The 14,683-nt window shown below is 36.1% G+C and overlaps 4 protein-coding genes across 8 annotated transcripts in view; all 4 read right to left on the bottom strand.

Moving 5' to 3' along the window:
- Positions 1-330, bottom strand: part of LOC104767246 (signal recognition particle receptor subunit beta-like) — a gene marked incomplete in the record, with an annotated part of 2,228 nt that extends 1,898 nt beyond the window's left edge. Inside the window, 1 exon segment of the mRNA XM_010491295.2 lies at positions 215-330.
- LOC104767245 (protein CHROMATIN REMODELING 8) lies at positions 642-5,622 on the bottom strand. 3 transcript variants are annotated; one of them, XM_010491292.1, is made up of 8 exons: positions 5,528-5,622; positions 5,093-5,347; positions 4,445-4,993; positions 3,910-4,312; positions 2,764-3,634; positions 2,075-2,684; positions 1,582-1,983; positions 642-1,484 (listed from the first exon to the last, which is right to left on the bottom strand). In XM_010491292.1, the coding sequence occupies exons 2-8, from the start codon at positions 5,180-5,182 to the stop codon at positions 861-863; spliced, it is 3,549 nt and encodes a 1,182-aa protein (XP_010489594.1). In that variant the 5' UTR covers positions 5,183-5,347; positions 5,528-5,622; the 3' UTR covers positions 642-860. The 3 variants fall into 3 exon arrangements, with proteins under 3 accessions (XP_010489594.1, XP_010489593.1, XP_019096130.1); XM_010491291.2 differs by having other exon boundaries at positions 5,465-5,594; XM_019240585.1 differs by having other exon boundaries at positions 5,093-5,275; positions 5,528-5,556.
- Positions 7,870-11,072, bottom strand: LOC104767243 (calmodulin-binding protein 60 C-like). 3 transcript variants are annotated; one of them, XM_010491290.2, is made up of 9 exons: positions 10,971-11,072; positions 10,612-10,747; positions 10,375-10,450; positions 10,227-10,285; positions 9,652-10,145; positions 9,405-9,565; positions 9,127-9,324; positions 8,859-9,036; positions 7,870-8,780 (listed from the first exon to the last, which is right to left on the bottom strand). In XM_010491290.2, the coding sequence occupies exons 2-9, from the start codon at positions 10,719-10,721 to the stop codon at positions 8,182-8,184; spliced, it is 1,875 nt and encodes a 624-aa protein (XP_010489592.1). In that variant the 5' UTR covers positions 10,722-10,747; positions 10,971-11,072; the 3' UTR covers positions 7,870-8,181. The 3 variants fall into 3 exon arrangements, with proteins under 3 accessions (XP_010489592.1, XP_010489590.1, XP_010489591.1); XM_010491288.2 differs by having other exon boundaries at positions 10,862-11,066; XM_010491289.2 differs by having other exon boundaries at positions 10,881-11,066.
- Positions 12,659-14,458, bottom strand: LOC104767242 (small nuclear ribonucleoprotein E-like). The gene is made up of 6 exons (XM_010491287.2): positions 14,320-14,458; positions 14,180-14,206; positions 14,020-14,082; positions 13,159-13,237; positions 12,990-13,035; positions 12,659-12,885 (listed from the first exon to the last, which is right to left on the bottom strand). The coding sequence occupies exons 1-6, from the start codon at positions 14,359-14,361 to the stop codon at positions 12,876-12,878; spliced, it is 267 nt and encodes an 88-aa protein (XP_010489589.1). The 5' UTR covers positions 14,362-14,458; the 3' UTR covers positions 12,659-12,875.

Here is a 14,683-nt window from a genome sequence, read left to right as displayed (position 1 = left end):
TACAGATCATCAAACCATCGATCGAGATCAACCAAAAATAATAAAAAAATTTCTCAATATCAGCTTCTTTTAACCAACAGATCTTACGTAAATTCTAAGTTTTCCCCAATTTTTTCAAAAAGTGAAATTGTTCACCGATCGAAGAAGATAACCAAAATAACAATAAGCAGGATCATAAAAGACGAAGGCGAATACAAGAAATTATAAAACTCACCGCTGCGAAGCAAAGGCAGCAGCGAAGATAGGCACGAACGACGGTGATGGAGGAGATGCCCCCCGGCGATATTGTTCTCCTGAGTGGTTGGTTTGTTATCTGATGATCACAGAGAGAGAGAGAGATAGGGCTTCTTGTATATCTTCACAGTAATAAGGGTATTTTAGTCAGATACCAAATATTTGATGATGATGAATCAACAACGCATAGAATCTGAAGTACGGTTCCAAATTGATAACCAAATCAAACCAAACTCGATTGGTTCAGAATAAATTTGCTCGGTTAGAAAAAAAGAATTGATACTGTGGCTAATGAAGGGACCAGCTAATGAAACCTCTACTTTCAACAGATACGTCTGTATATGATACAGACGACTTGGATATGAACTTTGGTACTACAGACTAGTAATCTACATTGGCCGTTTTGTTAACTCTACTAAAGATTTTTCCTCCTTTATATATTTTGGCATCATATGTTACAAAAAAAAAAGTACACTTTGAATTGGAAGTGTAAGTGACTTTGGTGGTAAAAAAAATGGGAGAAATTTAAGAAAAGCGTCAGCTTGGTAATAAAGAATAAGGGGATACTAATGTCGCCTTCTCCATCTTCAGTCTGGAACAGTACAGACATCCAAAACTTCTTTTTTTTAGTCTTTATACTCTGATTTGAGGACCCAAAACGATCTATTTTGGTTCTTCTCAAGCGTGGCAATTTCCCTCAAGAGATTCTTAAACAACGGCTTGTCATCACAAGAAACGCTATCCCTGAAATGGTTGACGATGCTGGTCGTGTCCGCACTTCCACCTTTTCTCTGTACGAAACTGCATATCTGTCTGATCAGGACCTCGGGCTGCAATGAACCAACTCTGCTGCTTGAACCCGAGGAAGACGTTAATGAAGACTCATTGCCAACGCCAATGGCTTGTTCTCTGCTTCCGCGGATTCTGTTGAGAAGCTCTGCAGAAGTTGGTGCTTTTCCTGAAGATAGACCCGCACTGATTCCGTTCTTGATCACTGATGGTTTGTCTCCAGTCTGGGTTAACCGGGAATTGACAGTTGATCCAAATCTCCTCCGTACAGATGATGGAGCACCTGCACAACCAGATCTTCCCGTCCATGTGGGCACTGAGATGCTTTCCCGGCTACGCAGCATTCGTGATTGCCTCAACGCTTCCGCAGCTCTTCGTGCCACTTGAGATGCTTGGTGTTCAAGTCTCATCTTCTCTTCCTCGTCGTTTGCATTCATAATGGCGTCGTGATTCACAGCACTCTGTGTTAACAATTGTAGGAGAGTGAGCAATAATTAATGTACTTAGTAAAAGTAAGTCGGAGAAGAAGCTTCCATGAGCAATAATTAATGTACTTACATGTATTCCATGTGCGTCAAAGAGACTCTTTAAGATATTTGTCTCTTCATCCATAGCTTCACCAGTTTTATCAGTCGTATCCACATCTGCTTGCTCTGAGGATCCCTCTGCAGTATTGTCTGATTGAACTCCTACGATGTTTATCTCTTCAGCCAGCTGACTGAAGATGTTAGAGGTTTCCGTGGAGGCGTTGCTATCGCCATCATCTTTCAAGATGAAAAGATCTTTCATATCCCGAGCTTTGAAGAATCTTCTTTGTTGTGGATTCTTCAATATCTTATTGGTGAGAAAATGTTTATAAATCTGTCTATGATATACCTTCTCCTCAATTGTGCCTCGAGTGATCAATCTGTAAATGGTAACATCCTTCTTCTGCCCAATACGCCATGCACGTTCCCTAGCCTGACCAAAAAAGCGGAAAAATGACTATTATTTAAGGCCATGACATGTTTTTCAAACACTGAATCTGCGACATTTGAAATCAAAACATTACCTGCATATCATTTGAGGGGTTCCAATCCGGGTCAAAGATAATGACCCTGTTCGCACCAGTCAAATTTGTTCCCAAACCACCCACCTTCGTCGTCAGAACGAAAACAAACACATCATCTGAATTATTAAACTCATCAATTAAAGCCATTCTCTGTTTCACTGGTGTAAGACCATCCATCCTCCGGTAACTATACTCATTTGCAACCAAGAAGCTCTCGAGGATGTCCAGCATTTGCTGAGTCTGTGAAAACAAAAGTACACGGTGTCCTTGCTGTTTCCAGACCTTAAGCACTTCTGCAACAACCTTCATCTTCCCACTGCGTTCTGGGTTCCCATAATCTGGGTTCTGATGAGAATGTTCTCTCTCAAGTAGATCAGGGTGGTTGCATATCTTACGCATCACATCAATCCCATAAAGCGAATTCTTGTTGCCATCAAAGATCTCTTCTACTTCGGAGCTCGCAAGGAACGCCCTGTAGGTAGATCGCTGCTCCACAGTGAGGCTGCAAAAGAGAACGTGTTCAGTCTTTTTTGTAAGATGTGCGTTCACATCGGCCTTCATGCGGCGGAGGAGGTAAGGCATGATCATATCACGAAGAACAACAGCACACCTGCACATTGTCAAGAATTGTTAGAACACAAACTGTGACGAGATAAGTACATGATTCAAAAGAACGACCATGTAATTACCTATAGGCAGTCGACACTTGTAAGGGAGAAGCATTGGCATAGCCACCCACTGTTATGGGAACAGAAAACTCTGCTTCAAACACGGGCAGGACACCCAGTTTTCCCGGGAAAACAAAATCGAACAAGGACCAGAGTTCTGTTAGTTTATTCTGGATTGGTGCCCCAGTCATAATTATTCGATGGACGGTCTGTAACTGTTTGCACACCAAAGTAATATCAGAATTTGGGTTCCGGATCCGATGGCCTTCGTCCAATACTGCATAACCCCATTCAATATTGAGCAGCTTCTCACCCTGCAGCCTCAATTGCTCATATGTGGTGATGAGGAGCCCCGACTCAGAATTTAGGACCCGGTTTATCAAAGAATCCCATTTCTTGGTGTTCTTGGACCTTTTTTGTTCATGATCACTATCGACTGAACACTCACTGTCGTAATCGCTTTCAGAGGCCTTGCCTTGTCCTTTGCCATTCCCAGAATCTTTTGCTGAGTCATGGAGTAGTTCCACGTGAAAATCTGGATACCATTTCTGTGCTTCTCTTCTCCATTGACGCAATAGCGTAACAGGGCATATGATAATACTTGGTTTGTACATCTTACTGAAATGCAAGGATCCAAGAAAAGATAAGACTTGCACAGTTTTACCAAGACCCATCTCGTCCCCGATAATGCCACCAGCCCTTTGGCAGTGAAGTTCCCAAAGCCATTGCACCCCTACTCTTTGGTACTCAAAAAGATTACGAAATATGCATTGAGGAATGTTTAATCCACCTTCAAGCTGTATAGAAGATGTTTCGTTGTCATCTGCATCATCAAGATCATCTAGGTCTTCTTCCTCACAACTGGAAGTGGCCAAGATTCTCCCTCCATCTTCTGAAAAATAGCAACGAAAAATCAACATCAAAACTGTAACTTTACATAAACTCAAGTGAGAAAAAATAGCATATGCTTAACATTGTTAGAAACTGTTAGGACTTACACTTCAAAGTAATGCATTCATAACATGTAATATCTAAACATGGAAGATCTAATATCACATTCTTAACGTTTCCCAAAGCATTCGCTCCAATTAATAGCCATTAAATTTAATTAAAGGTCCCAAACAGGCAACCTGTAAGTAGACGTAATTTCATTAACATCAGTCATACCACTTTCTTGAAGACTAGAGTCTTCACGAGAGATTCGCTTTCTCCATTTACTTTCAGGCAAAGGCCGCTTCTTTTTTCTCTTCTTCCCAGCTTTACTTTTCTTTGCTTCATTATCCGAAGAATCATGAGTCTTGTAAAGCTTTCTTAGCCTTCTAAAAGGAGCAGGGTTTGGTTCAAGCTTTGGCAAGTCTTCTGCATCAAGTAGCATGGTTGTAGGGCGAGCCTTTGCAGCCAGCGACATTGATTGGACAGCTCTATCAATACTTCCAGAGTCCTCATTTTCGTGGTCTCCTTCAGGTAGGTTGCGCGAGTTTGACGGTCCAGGTTGTTGAAGTCGGCGTTCAAAACCGTCGAGCTTGTGAAACGGAGTTAAAATTCCTTTTCTCACCAATTCATCTCTTTCCTAGACAAGAATACCTTTGAAATTAGTCACTGTCTTATCATATATGCATTGTCCATACCCAGTAGACCCACATATAAAGAGCATAATCTCACAGTGAATTATATAAACCTTTAGAAGACAAGGTGGACATACCGTTTCAACAAAACCTGCTGAAGCTGCTTCGAAAATAGCATCAAAATCTGTGTCCTCATGAAAGGAGACTACTTTCACCTTCTTCCCATCTCTTCTGCTTGGTTTCCGAGTCTCTACCAGTTTCCTCTTGAGACTAGGCTTCTTCGTCTTCTTCTCCTTCACCAGTTCTCGCAGAAGATTCTCTCGATCAGCACTACTAGTAGACGCACTCTGACCATGTAGAGCAGCAAATTCTTTTTCTAGTTGAAATTTTCTCTTTTTAAGACTTCTTAGACGGTCTGTGGCAAGAGCATGCTGTAGTACAGAACCACTATGCAACCCGTGAACATCTGATTCATCATCATGTTTCTGTAATAAGCCATTTTCATTTGCAACCTCATCCACATGCTCAACAGTTGAAGCAACAGCATCAATCTCAAACTTAACAGCCCTCAGTTTATTCAAAAGCTCGTTCTGGCTGGATGGAAGCTGATTGCTTCCTTCAAGATTCTTCTTGATAGACTGCTCCTCCACACTCCCACCTTCATCGTGATCTAGTTTCTTCGTTGCCTAACCAAAGAGTATATATATGATAACAACCTTTAGATACAAATTTGCATAAAATCCTAAAACCCTTAAACAATGGAAAACGAATGAGCAAAAGATTACCTCATCGAGTATCGTCTGTTCTAAATCTTCAGGATTGGCCGAAGTCACACCTAAGCTACTCAACAGAAACTGATCCTCGTCTTCTTCCATTGAATCAAGTTGCCAAAATTATCAAAATCTTCGTTTTTTTTTTTTTCTGGCTTTCGCTGCCTCTAAAACCTAACAATTACCACAATTGAGCTCCTTCAAACAGCAAAGAGTAATCTCTTTCAATCATTACATCGAACACATGGTATGCAATATGATTTCTATTTCCTGAAAATCCCAAAAACAAAATTAGCGAAATAAGTTAGAATTTTTCTAAGTCCAACATTGTTTTTCTTTTTTTTTTTTTCTCTTGATTGATTGACGAACAAATCACAAGATTCTTACGAATTGCAGACAAAAATCAAACAAGGAAACCTTCAAAATTATCGGAAAGTTTTTGGAACTCACTAATCGGCGATAGGCGAAACTGTTTTCGTCAAAAAGTTGAAAGAATTGATGTGAAGATTAAGAGAGAAAGGAACTTTTTTTTTTTTTAATTATATAGTTTTATTTTGTGTATATATTTTATTTTGTTACAATAATGAATTTCAATTTATTTTATCAGTCTCAGTATATAAGAGTTTTTTTTCTTTTCTAAAAGCAGAAATAAAAAATATTTTATGATTTATAAAAATTCAAACACTATAAAAAATAATGCATAGTATAACTGTATATAGTCATAAATTATTAAATTAATATAAATTGTGCATAAAAATTTGAGAAAATCTAATAAAATGAAACAAAGGAGAAAGAAAAAATATTGGGTTCACCCCAATATCTTTTATTCATTCCCTCTTAACTAACTAATCAAAATACAATGAAAAGACAAAACAAAAATATATCAAAACAAATCATATTAAAAATATATCAATATCATATTAATAAAATAAAATATATTAATGAAAAGACAAAACAAAATAAAATATATCAAAAATAAAATATATCATATTAATAAAATATGAAAAGACAAAACAAATTAATAAAATATATCAAAAATAAAATGAAAAGACAAAACAAATTAAGGAAAGATTTTTTTAATAAGGAAATTAGGTCGGTTTGGGTTTATAAAAAAAAATTGGTTAGAGTGTAGATTTTACAATTAAACAAAATTATATATGGGTTTGGGTTTACAAAATAGTGATTAGGGTTTAGATTTTACAATTAAACAAAATTATATGTGGATTTGGGTTTAAAAAATAGTGGTTAGGATTTATATTTTATAATTAAACAAAATTATATGTCGGTTTGGGTTTACAAAAGAATGGTTAGGCTTTAGATTTTACATTCAAACAAATTTATATGTCGATTTGGGTTTATAAAAGAGTGGTTAGGGTTTAGATTTTATAATTAAAAAAATGTCGGTTTGGGTTTATAAATGAGTGGTTAGGGTTTAGATTACACAATTAAACAAAATTATATGTCGTTTTGGGTTTATAAAAAAGCAATTTGGATTTAGATGTTATAATTAAAAACTATAATATAATGTTTAGAATTAATAACTTTAAAATTGAATGAAATACAAATTTTGTTTCTTTAATTAATAATTTATTTCCTTAATCAAGAGGGGTGAACCAAAGAATTGTCCAAGGAGAAAACCTAAAACATTTTATATATTAGAACAGAGAGAACATTAACTAATATTGTAGATAATATTTATTCAAGAAAAAATGTCAAAAACGGCGATGAAGGATACAAACATAATAGTACTACATATTTGTTCTTAAACTAGAAAATTGCAATGTTTTGTTTCTTTTTAAAGGAAAGAAAACAAACTTAATTTTCATGTGTGTATTTGGAGTTTTTTGTTTTGTGTATATAACTTTTTATTATTATTTATATTTTATATTTTTATTAAATCCATCAAATAGAGAAATCGCTAAATTTCCTGGCCGTTTGTGCGGCTAATTGTTTATATTAATTTTTAACCCGTAATATATTTCATGACCATTTGTTTGTTATATTTAGTTTGTTTTGTTTAGTATTTGAGATTCTATTTTGATTTTTAATTATTATAACAGAAAAATAAAGGATCTAAATACATTATAAGTCATTTATATGCTATGATTAAATCACATTATTCTTAATGATATAATTATTTTACACAATCTTAGTTAAATTAACTTAATTTTCTATGTCAAATATTCTAATATGAATAGTGTTGACAAATAATAAAATGAGGATTTAACCCGTGTTAGCACAAATTTAATGATATTTTATTAATTCCAACATGTCCTTTTTATAACTATTTACTATATAACCATATTATATAGTTTAAACTTATTTAATTTTACATATTCGTAATATTTTAAAATTTTATTAAGTTTATATAGATTAATTATAATATTTAAATAAATGTGAATCGAAGTTCTTCTTGTCTTAAGAATCAAAGCTCACAGGTTTTAGAAAACAAAATAGAAATCAAATTGTTGTTTTTTTTGTTTCCAAATGATTAAGAGATAGAATATCTTCAAAACACAATTGAAGATGTGGTTAAATATACTATAGTTTCTATTTCCATATTGATTTTACAGTAATTTTTTTTGTTGGAATGGAATGTAAAATATTTAGGAAAAAATCTGAAGTAGTGATATTTTTGAAAATTTTTTAGGAATGAACTTTGTAAATAAGTACAAATAAAAGATAAAACACAAAATGTATTTAAAAAATGTATATATAGATGATTCATATTTCTTGAAGCTATCCACTTTTTACGGGGTTAGCAATTCAGAGAGCTAAAATAGATGAAATCCTCCACACAAAAAAATATTTTTAAATAAATATTATCAAACATACACAAAGAAACACAACAGAGAGATTATGCAACAGAATTACATCAGGTTTTGTTTTTAGTTCTTGAAAAAGCTTGGTCAAGAAGAGAGAGATTACATATATAAGCACAAACAAGAAGAGAACAAAGCTTTATACTATACAAAATGAAGAAGAAGCTCCACAAGAAGAAGAAACCAAAACAAAAGACTTCTTTTTCTGGGAAACTGTTAAAAGAAAACCATCATCAGAAATGAAACCTTCAGATTTATGTCTCTCTTCCTTCTTCCAGAACCCTATTGTTCGTCGTCGTCATCAAGTTGAACAATCTGTGCCCGTCTCTGTGCGGCTTTCCTTCTGATGAAGAAGCCCCATCTCATGGCTGCTTTGATCTTTAGCCATCCCACAACAGCCTTTCCCGAGTTTGAACGGTCCTCTTCGTAATCAGCCATTGACGTCTCACCAAAAGTGTGGAACCCAAACCCATCTTCTCCCATGTTCATTTGAGTTTGCTGGTCACCACCATTCATGCTAAAGAGTCTCAACAGTTGCTGCATATCATCGTTCTCCAGCATTTCGTTACTTCTAGCCCTAATCTCTTCTTCTGATAAGAATCCATCAACTCCTCTGTTGCATGTATTTGACCAATCATTGTAAGAGTTAATCTCAGGAGGAGGAGGCTGAACCAGTTGTTGGTTTTGGGATCCTGTCGCTGCACCAAACGCCAATCTCACACCACCGTTGTTATTAATCATGCTTTGTGATTCATTTGTGTTGTTAATTAGCTGGTCTTGTGGTGCAAATGAAGAGTTTCCAAAGTGCATGTATGTAGTAGTATCAGCTAGCTGAGACTGACCCGGGAAACTTGAAGCTGGACTTTGGTTGTACACTGATGCTGTAAAACCCCCAAATGAATGACTGTTAAATTCGGTTCACACCAAAGAAAAATAAGATTTGATATTTGTGGCTCTACCTTCGACAGTTACGTCTGAATAAGATGTAGATGGTTGGCTTGGAACTGAAACTGGCATAGAGTAATCTATAGCATCTGTTTTGCCAACTTGATTGAAGTTCATAAGTGACTTGCTGTCATACTCAATAACCTGATCCCAGTTTTCATAGGCTTTCCTCACCAGTCCATCAACGTAACCCTGCATTATATATATAACCTTTTACTATTTTCCAATAGACGAAGCAAGTGTGAATGAATCTATATGAAGCAGAAGACCCAACAAACATACCTTTTGATTGTCAGAAAGTGAATCAGCAGAGTAATACTGCTTCCCTGATATAAGACCACTAAACTCGTATATATTGTTAAAAACAACACCAACTGAGTCCTCAGGATAGTAGACGTAAAGCATTTCACTCAAGACACATGTCTTGGAATGCTCCGCAAGTGTCTCCCACATCCTGTTTGACATGCCACTTCCAAGAATCTGAAGATAAAAGTAAGAGTCATCATGATGACCATTTCAACATCTTGTTAATATACTAGATAGTGGAATCGTGCACTCACAGTTCTCAGTTTCTGAGAGTCTTTGACCATTAGACGCAAGAATTCTTTAACATTGTATATTCCTGCTTTATTGAGTTTCTTATGGAAAGCCCCGTCCTTTCCAATCTTTTCCAACCTCCAAACCTCATCATCCAATGCAGGTGGGTAATGTTTCTTGTACACTGTAGGAAAACAAAGAGTCAGATAAATCAATGGCAATTTTAATATCACAGGATAGAAATTGGAAAGAATGAAAGCAATAACTTACACTCTCCACGATGGTCCTTCACGGTAAAAGCTTCTGTCTTTGCCTCGCGTACACGCATCCCCTCACAGTAACCAGAAGAGACCTTTAAACCTAGTCTGAATTTCCTGCATCTTATCCAACTCGAATTGTCTGTAAAGATAAGTTCCCCTAGTGTTCCCACACCTTCTTTTAACGTCACCTGCACGTCACCGGTCAAGAGAGGCCTCTTTCCTTGACGCTCTTTCACCAAATGACCCTCAAATTCTTCTTCAGTCCAACCTTCATCATCTTCAGTGTTGAAATCACCGTCAAGGACAACAACATCGAGCTTTGCAGAAGCTTCAGGTCCTACTGTCAATACATGTCCAGTGTTCATATCCAACAGTACAACATGGATTGCAGCACCTTGCTCCCCTTCTATCTTCCCTCCAGTAAACAAAGGAACAGACAATCTAGACCTGAATTGCAGCTGCAAGTTCCTTCCACCGATACCTTCAATTCGCTTAGGAGACGACCTGCGAACTCGAGCATTAGAAAAACAAACTACTCCAACTACCAATTTTATCTTTTCCCCCAACTGTTATATCATATGTTACCTTTCACTAAGTCTTGCAGGGCCTAGTTTCGCCAATGCCCGCTCCACCTCTTCACTTACCTGTTTAACAATGCCCACAAAACAAATCAGTAAGCCAGACAGAGAAACGCTCCACCAAAAGACATGTAAACAAGCCTTATTAAGCTTACCACACGGCGAAGAATCGGTTCCAAAGACGAACAAAGCCTCTGTAAACTATCCATCTTCAAGGCTTCCACAATTACACTGCAAATAACATACATAACTTTCTCAAATCCACAGACAAACAATATACATAAAACCCCTTTTTCAATTATACGACTACAAATCCCCTGACGCTTGCAATCAATTGCAGATTTAACAAAGCCAGACATCTTCTAAGATTACAAAGCATAAACACAAATTACCTTGCAAGAGCTGGCCTTTTACGCTCAGGCTGCTGCTGCTGATTATCATCTTCTTCCAATTTTCTCTTCTCTCTCATACTATTAGTCCTCTCCATATACCTCGTCTGCATTTTTCTCCTCTGCTAGAAGCTCCGATCTGTAAAGAACGATGCAAGTAAAAACACTTGAACAACTCAGAATAAAAATAATCACAAATCTAGCTCTCAAACTTTGTTTTTCAAACTAAAAAAAAAAAAAATCAACACTTTACCACGACAAATCAAACCCACCAAGCAAGATTTATGATTTATACTTAAGCTTCTCGAAGAAACCCGAAGACAAACTTGTAAAACTCGATCCGAAGGAGAGAGAAAAAATACCTCAAAAAATGGTGTTTTGGATTGAAGAAGAGAGAGAGAGAGATCAAAAATTAATTTTACTTGAAGCACTTGTCTAGTTTTGTGATTAGTTGAGTACTTTGACTTGTTTTAGTAATTTTAAGACAATTATCCCGTGCGGACAAGACCACACTAGGCTTTAAATTGCCGTCACTTTGCTGCTTACTTATTGGACGACAGTCTCGGGCCGGCGGCTAGTGTATGTATTTTTAGCACATGCCATATTCTAAAGTTGATGATTAAATAATAATTCTTTATGCTAGTTTTGTATAAAGACCAATTTATTTGTATCTTTTTTCATAAAAAGGATTATAATAGTACCACAACCACATCATTTCACCAATAGCAAGATTAAGGATAAGCTTCAACATGGGTTACAACATGGGTTATAATATAGATTACATGAATAAAAAAAATCTAATTGCAATGGAAAGGTTAAAAGTTCATCATATAGATTTCTGCATTTCTATGTTAACTTTGTATAGAAATTTTTTTAGTATAAAATCCTTCTCTATGTTAAGGGATTATTCTGATTGGTCTATTAAAATAAAATTAACTTCAATCTACTTGAGCCTGAGAATGACCCACACCCGGGGTCGGAAAAAAAAAACAAAATGCTCTGTTCTCTCTCCTTCGAGATTTATCCTTTATGGCGTCTCTTGGGTCTAGTAACTGCTCTTATTTTTTCCGGTGAAGCAATTGTCCACCGACATATTCCCAACGGAGTAATTTGCAGGCTTCCCCATGATTAGGTTGAGAATCACCTTAAACGAATTGATTCCATTTGCTTCCCTTTTACCAATCAAAACCTTTTTTCCCCCAAAATTTCAGATATCAAAATATTCCAGAAATTTGGGGAACTATTTCAACTTCGACTTGGAAGAAGAAGAAGCAAATATGGATAAATTTTTCTCTCGTCCATTGTCCCTCTCAACAAAGGTGTTATCTTTCGTTCGATGATGATTCGTTTACTCGTCTAACCATTGGTGGTGTTCTTCCGGTTACATCCGGCGTTGTCTTTCCCATGGATTCATATTCCATCGGCCGTTGTTTCATACTTATGCATTTTCAGGGGCAAATCCTAACGCCTTTGCTTTGGAAGAAACCACCGTGGAAACCACCATGGAGAATAGTACGAGATCTTGGTTTTGGAATCGTACTTGCCTCCATTATCAGTGCACACGAGGTTAGTAATTTACCATATATATGGTATTCCAAAATAGAACCAGTGCAACAATTATATGGATGTTGGAGAGACACACTGATATTGGAGGCTAGGAGGAAGGGAGATTTATATGAAAAGCCGGTCAGAAAATATTTAACATTATGTCGACAATCATGGATATTATCTACAATCAAGAAAAATGTCATTTCTTGGTACAAGAGATGGCAATATGTATACGGTTTGCGATGTAACAGATGGATAAATTTAGCTAAGATTTGCTTAAACATTAAAAAATAATTAAACCAATTGATTTTGATTAAAAATTGTGTCACTTTTGTTTGTTTGGTGAACCGACAGGGTGTGGGTCTTTTTAATTTAGTCAAATCATCTTGACGAATTATCAAGCAATTCTATTTTCATCTATTACAATACTCTAAACTAATATTATGCCGTCAAGTAAAGAAAACTCCAAATTACAGTACACCAAAAGGGACAAACGGTCATCTTTCGAAGTTTTAACCAATCCACTAGATTCAATCAAGCTCCTTGATATCTCAAAGGTTTCACTACATTGTAATATATAATACGACATTGAAGAAAAGAAAGCATAGTCAAAGTACCAATTAAACTGAGGAAGAACTCAACACATATTTAACATAAGTTTGAAGGTCAATGAAAAGCCGAGATCTACGAATCCACCACAGAGTTTGTTTAGACATACATCACTTTCCCCTGTTCACATAGAAAGGAGGATTGTGTTTAAATTTCTTGTTATCTGAAAAATCAAGTTGCTACATCATAAAGAGAAAGGACAAAGTAGAGATTGTGTTACTTACGTGTTCATCATCAGAGTTATGTTGTCTCCTTTGAGTAGAATCCTTCCTGAAAATAGGTATAAACACAAGGTATCGAACCATAAGCAAACAGATCAAGAAATGTAACGAGACTTGTTATAAAAGAGAGAGAGAGAGAGAGAGAGAGAGAGTTCAGGATAATCAATCTCACCAAGTGGTTTCCTGGTGTTCTTCTTGATGCTTACTTCTTCAGCTTCATCCAATACCAGATTCATGTATTCATCAAAACCCTGCAAAAACGGAGTAATTGAAACAAAGAATCAATAATACACCCAAATTCAAGTAGACAAATATCCATGTTTAAAACCGGTTAAAGTGAAACCCTCACAAATCTCAAGTATCTCCTAATTAACACAGAATCAACCTCATAAAAGCTTCATCTTAACTCAGGGAACAATAAAAGTATACGAAAACAAATTGAAACAAGGAACAACCAAAGTCAAGTAGACAACTCCAAGTTTTAAGGCAATGAGAAAACACCATCACAAATCCACACGCTTCTCTGGATTTTAATGGAACTAACCTAAGAAAAGCTTGAATCTTACCTCAGGGAACAATTAAAAGTATACAGCAACAAACTGAAACAAGGAACAACCAAAAATAACTAGGCAACTCCAAAATTTAAAGCCAATGAGAATGACACAACATACATCTCAAGTTCTCTGAACTAACATGTACTCAACCCTATGAACAGCTTCCATTACAACTCCCCAAAAGAGTACAAGTATAACAATATAAAGGTGCAGTCCGAGTCATAATAAAGCGTGGACCAATCCTAAGAATCAACCTAGTTTCTCTTCTACACACAGGCTCTCATCAGTGCTTTGTGCACTAGTAACCGTGACAACAATCAATGTCAACAAATCCAATACCCAAATCTATTGAATCTTTCTGGAGGTTATACATAACCAACTCAAATATCCAAAAAAAACAAAGCCAGGAATCAAATCAACTCATGCTAATGATGATGCTTCAACATCAACAAATTCATAGCAAATATAAGATGACTTACAGTGATTCTTCCTTCAATCCTCAAATCTTTCTGCTCAAACAGCCAAATCTGGATCCTAGCTTTCTGCATCACAAAAATGCAAAAGACCAGAGCACGAATCAAAAAGAAAGAACTTATAACCTAATCCAAAAAGCAAATCAGAAGTAATTGAGGAGCTTACACTTTGAAGAAACCTAAAAATCAAGTTCTGGAGCCGCCACGAAGCCACCGGAAAGCAAATTAAAAAATCCAAAATTAGGTTTCAGTAAACGAAGAGATAAAAAGATTGAAAAAGGGATCGAAGAAGAAGAAGAAACGTACGATAGGCTGGGTCATAATCCTTTGAACTTTGGTGCTCGCCATGGCTGCCGAAGTTGAAAAATCCCTCTGAAGCTTTCCGAGAAAAATAAAAATCTCTGAGAGAGGAAATCTAAAACCCTAAGGAAAAAACAAAGACTTCACTGCGTTTGTCTCTCGCAAATGCTATTTTCAACATTTTTATTAAAATTCGTTATTGGTCCTCGTAAACGCCCCAACTGTTATTTCGGCCCCATAACAATTTTGGCCCAATAAACTACAGTAACCGGCTAAACAAACACTGGCTTTGATTGAGTTATCAAAAGATGTACACTATTGAATTATAATTATTTCCATTGGATTAAGTTGAGTTCTAGACTAAATATAT

Source organism: Camelina sativa, chromosome 19 (genome assembly GCF_000633955.1).
Source record: "Camelina sativa cultivar DH55 chromosome 19, Cs, whole genome shotgun sequence".
Classification (NCBI taxonomy): domain Eukaryota; kingdom Viridiplantae; phylum Streptophyta; class Magnoliopsida; order Brassicales; family Brassicaceae; genus Camelina; species Camelina sativa.
The sequence above is the reverse complement of the archived record's forward strand: the minus strand, read 5'-3'. Positions and strand labels throughout refer to the sequence as shown.

Excerpts from the sequence above, each read along its gene's own strand:
- LOC104767243 (XM_010491290.2), bottom strand. The coding sequence starts at position 10,721 with ATGCAGACGAGGTATATGGAGAGGACTAATAGTATGAGAGAGAAGAGA. Across the intron at positions 10,451-10,611 it reads AAAAGGCCAGCTCTTGCAAG|TGTAATTGTGGAAGCCTTGA; the intron begins GTAATTTGTGTT and ends TGTTATTTGCAG. Across the intron at positions 9,037-9,126 it reads CACTTTCTGACAATCAAAAG|GGTTACGTTGATGGACTGGT; the intron begins GTATGTTTGTTG and ends TATATAATGCAG.
- LOC104767245 (XM_010491292.1), bottom strand. The coding sequence starts at position 5,182 with ATGGAAGAAGACGAGGATCAGTTTCTGTTGAGTAGCTTAGGTGTGACT. Across the intron at positions 4,313-4,444 it reads CAGCAGGTTTTGTTGAAACG|GAAAGAGATGAATTGGTGAG; the intron begins GTATGTCCACCT and ends ATTCTTGTCTAG. Across the intron at positions 1,485-1,581 it reads TTGACGCACATGGAATACAT|AGTGCTGTGAATCACGACGC; the intron begins GTAAGTACATTA and ends TTGTTAACACAG.
- LOC104767242 (XM_010491287.2), bottom strand. The coding sequence starts at position 14,361 with ATGGCGAGCACCAAAGTTCAAAGGATTATGACCCAGCCTATC. Across the intron at positions 14,207-14,319 it reads GGATTATGACCCAGCCTATC|AACTTGATTTTTAGGTTTCT; the intron begins GTACGTTTCTTC and ends TGGCGGCTCCAG. Across the intron at positions 13,238-14,019 it reads GGATTGAAGGAAGAATCACT|GGTTTTGATGAATACATGAA; the intron begins GTAAGTCATCTT and ends CCGTTTTTGCAG.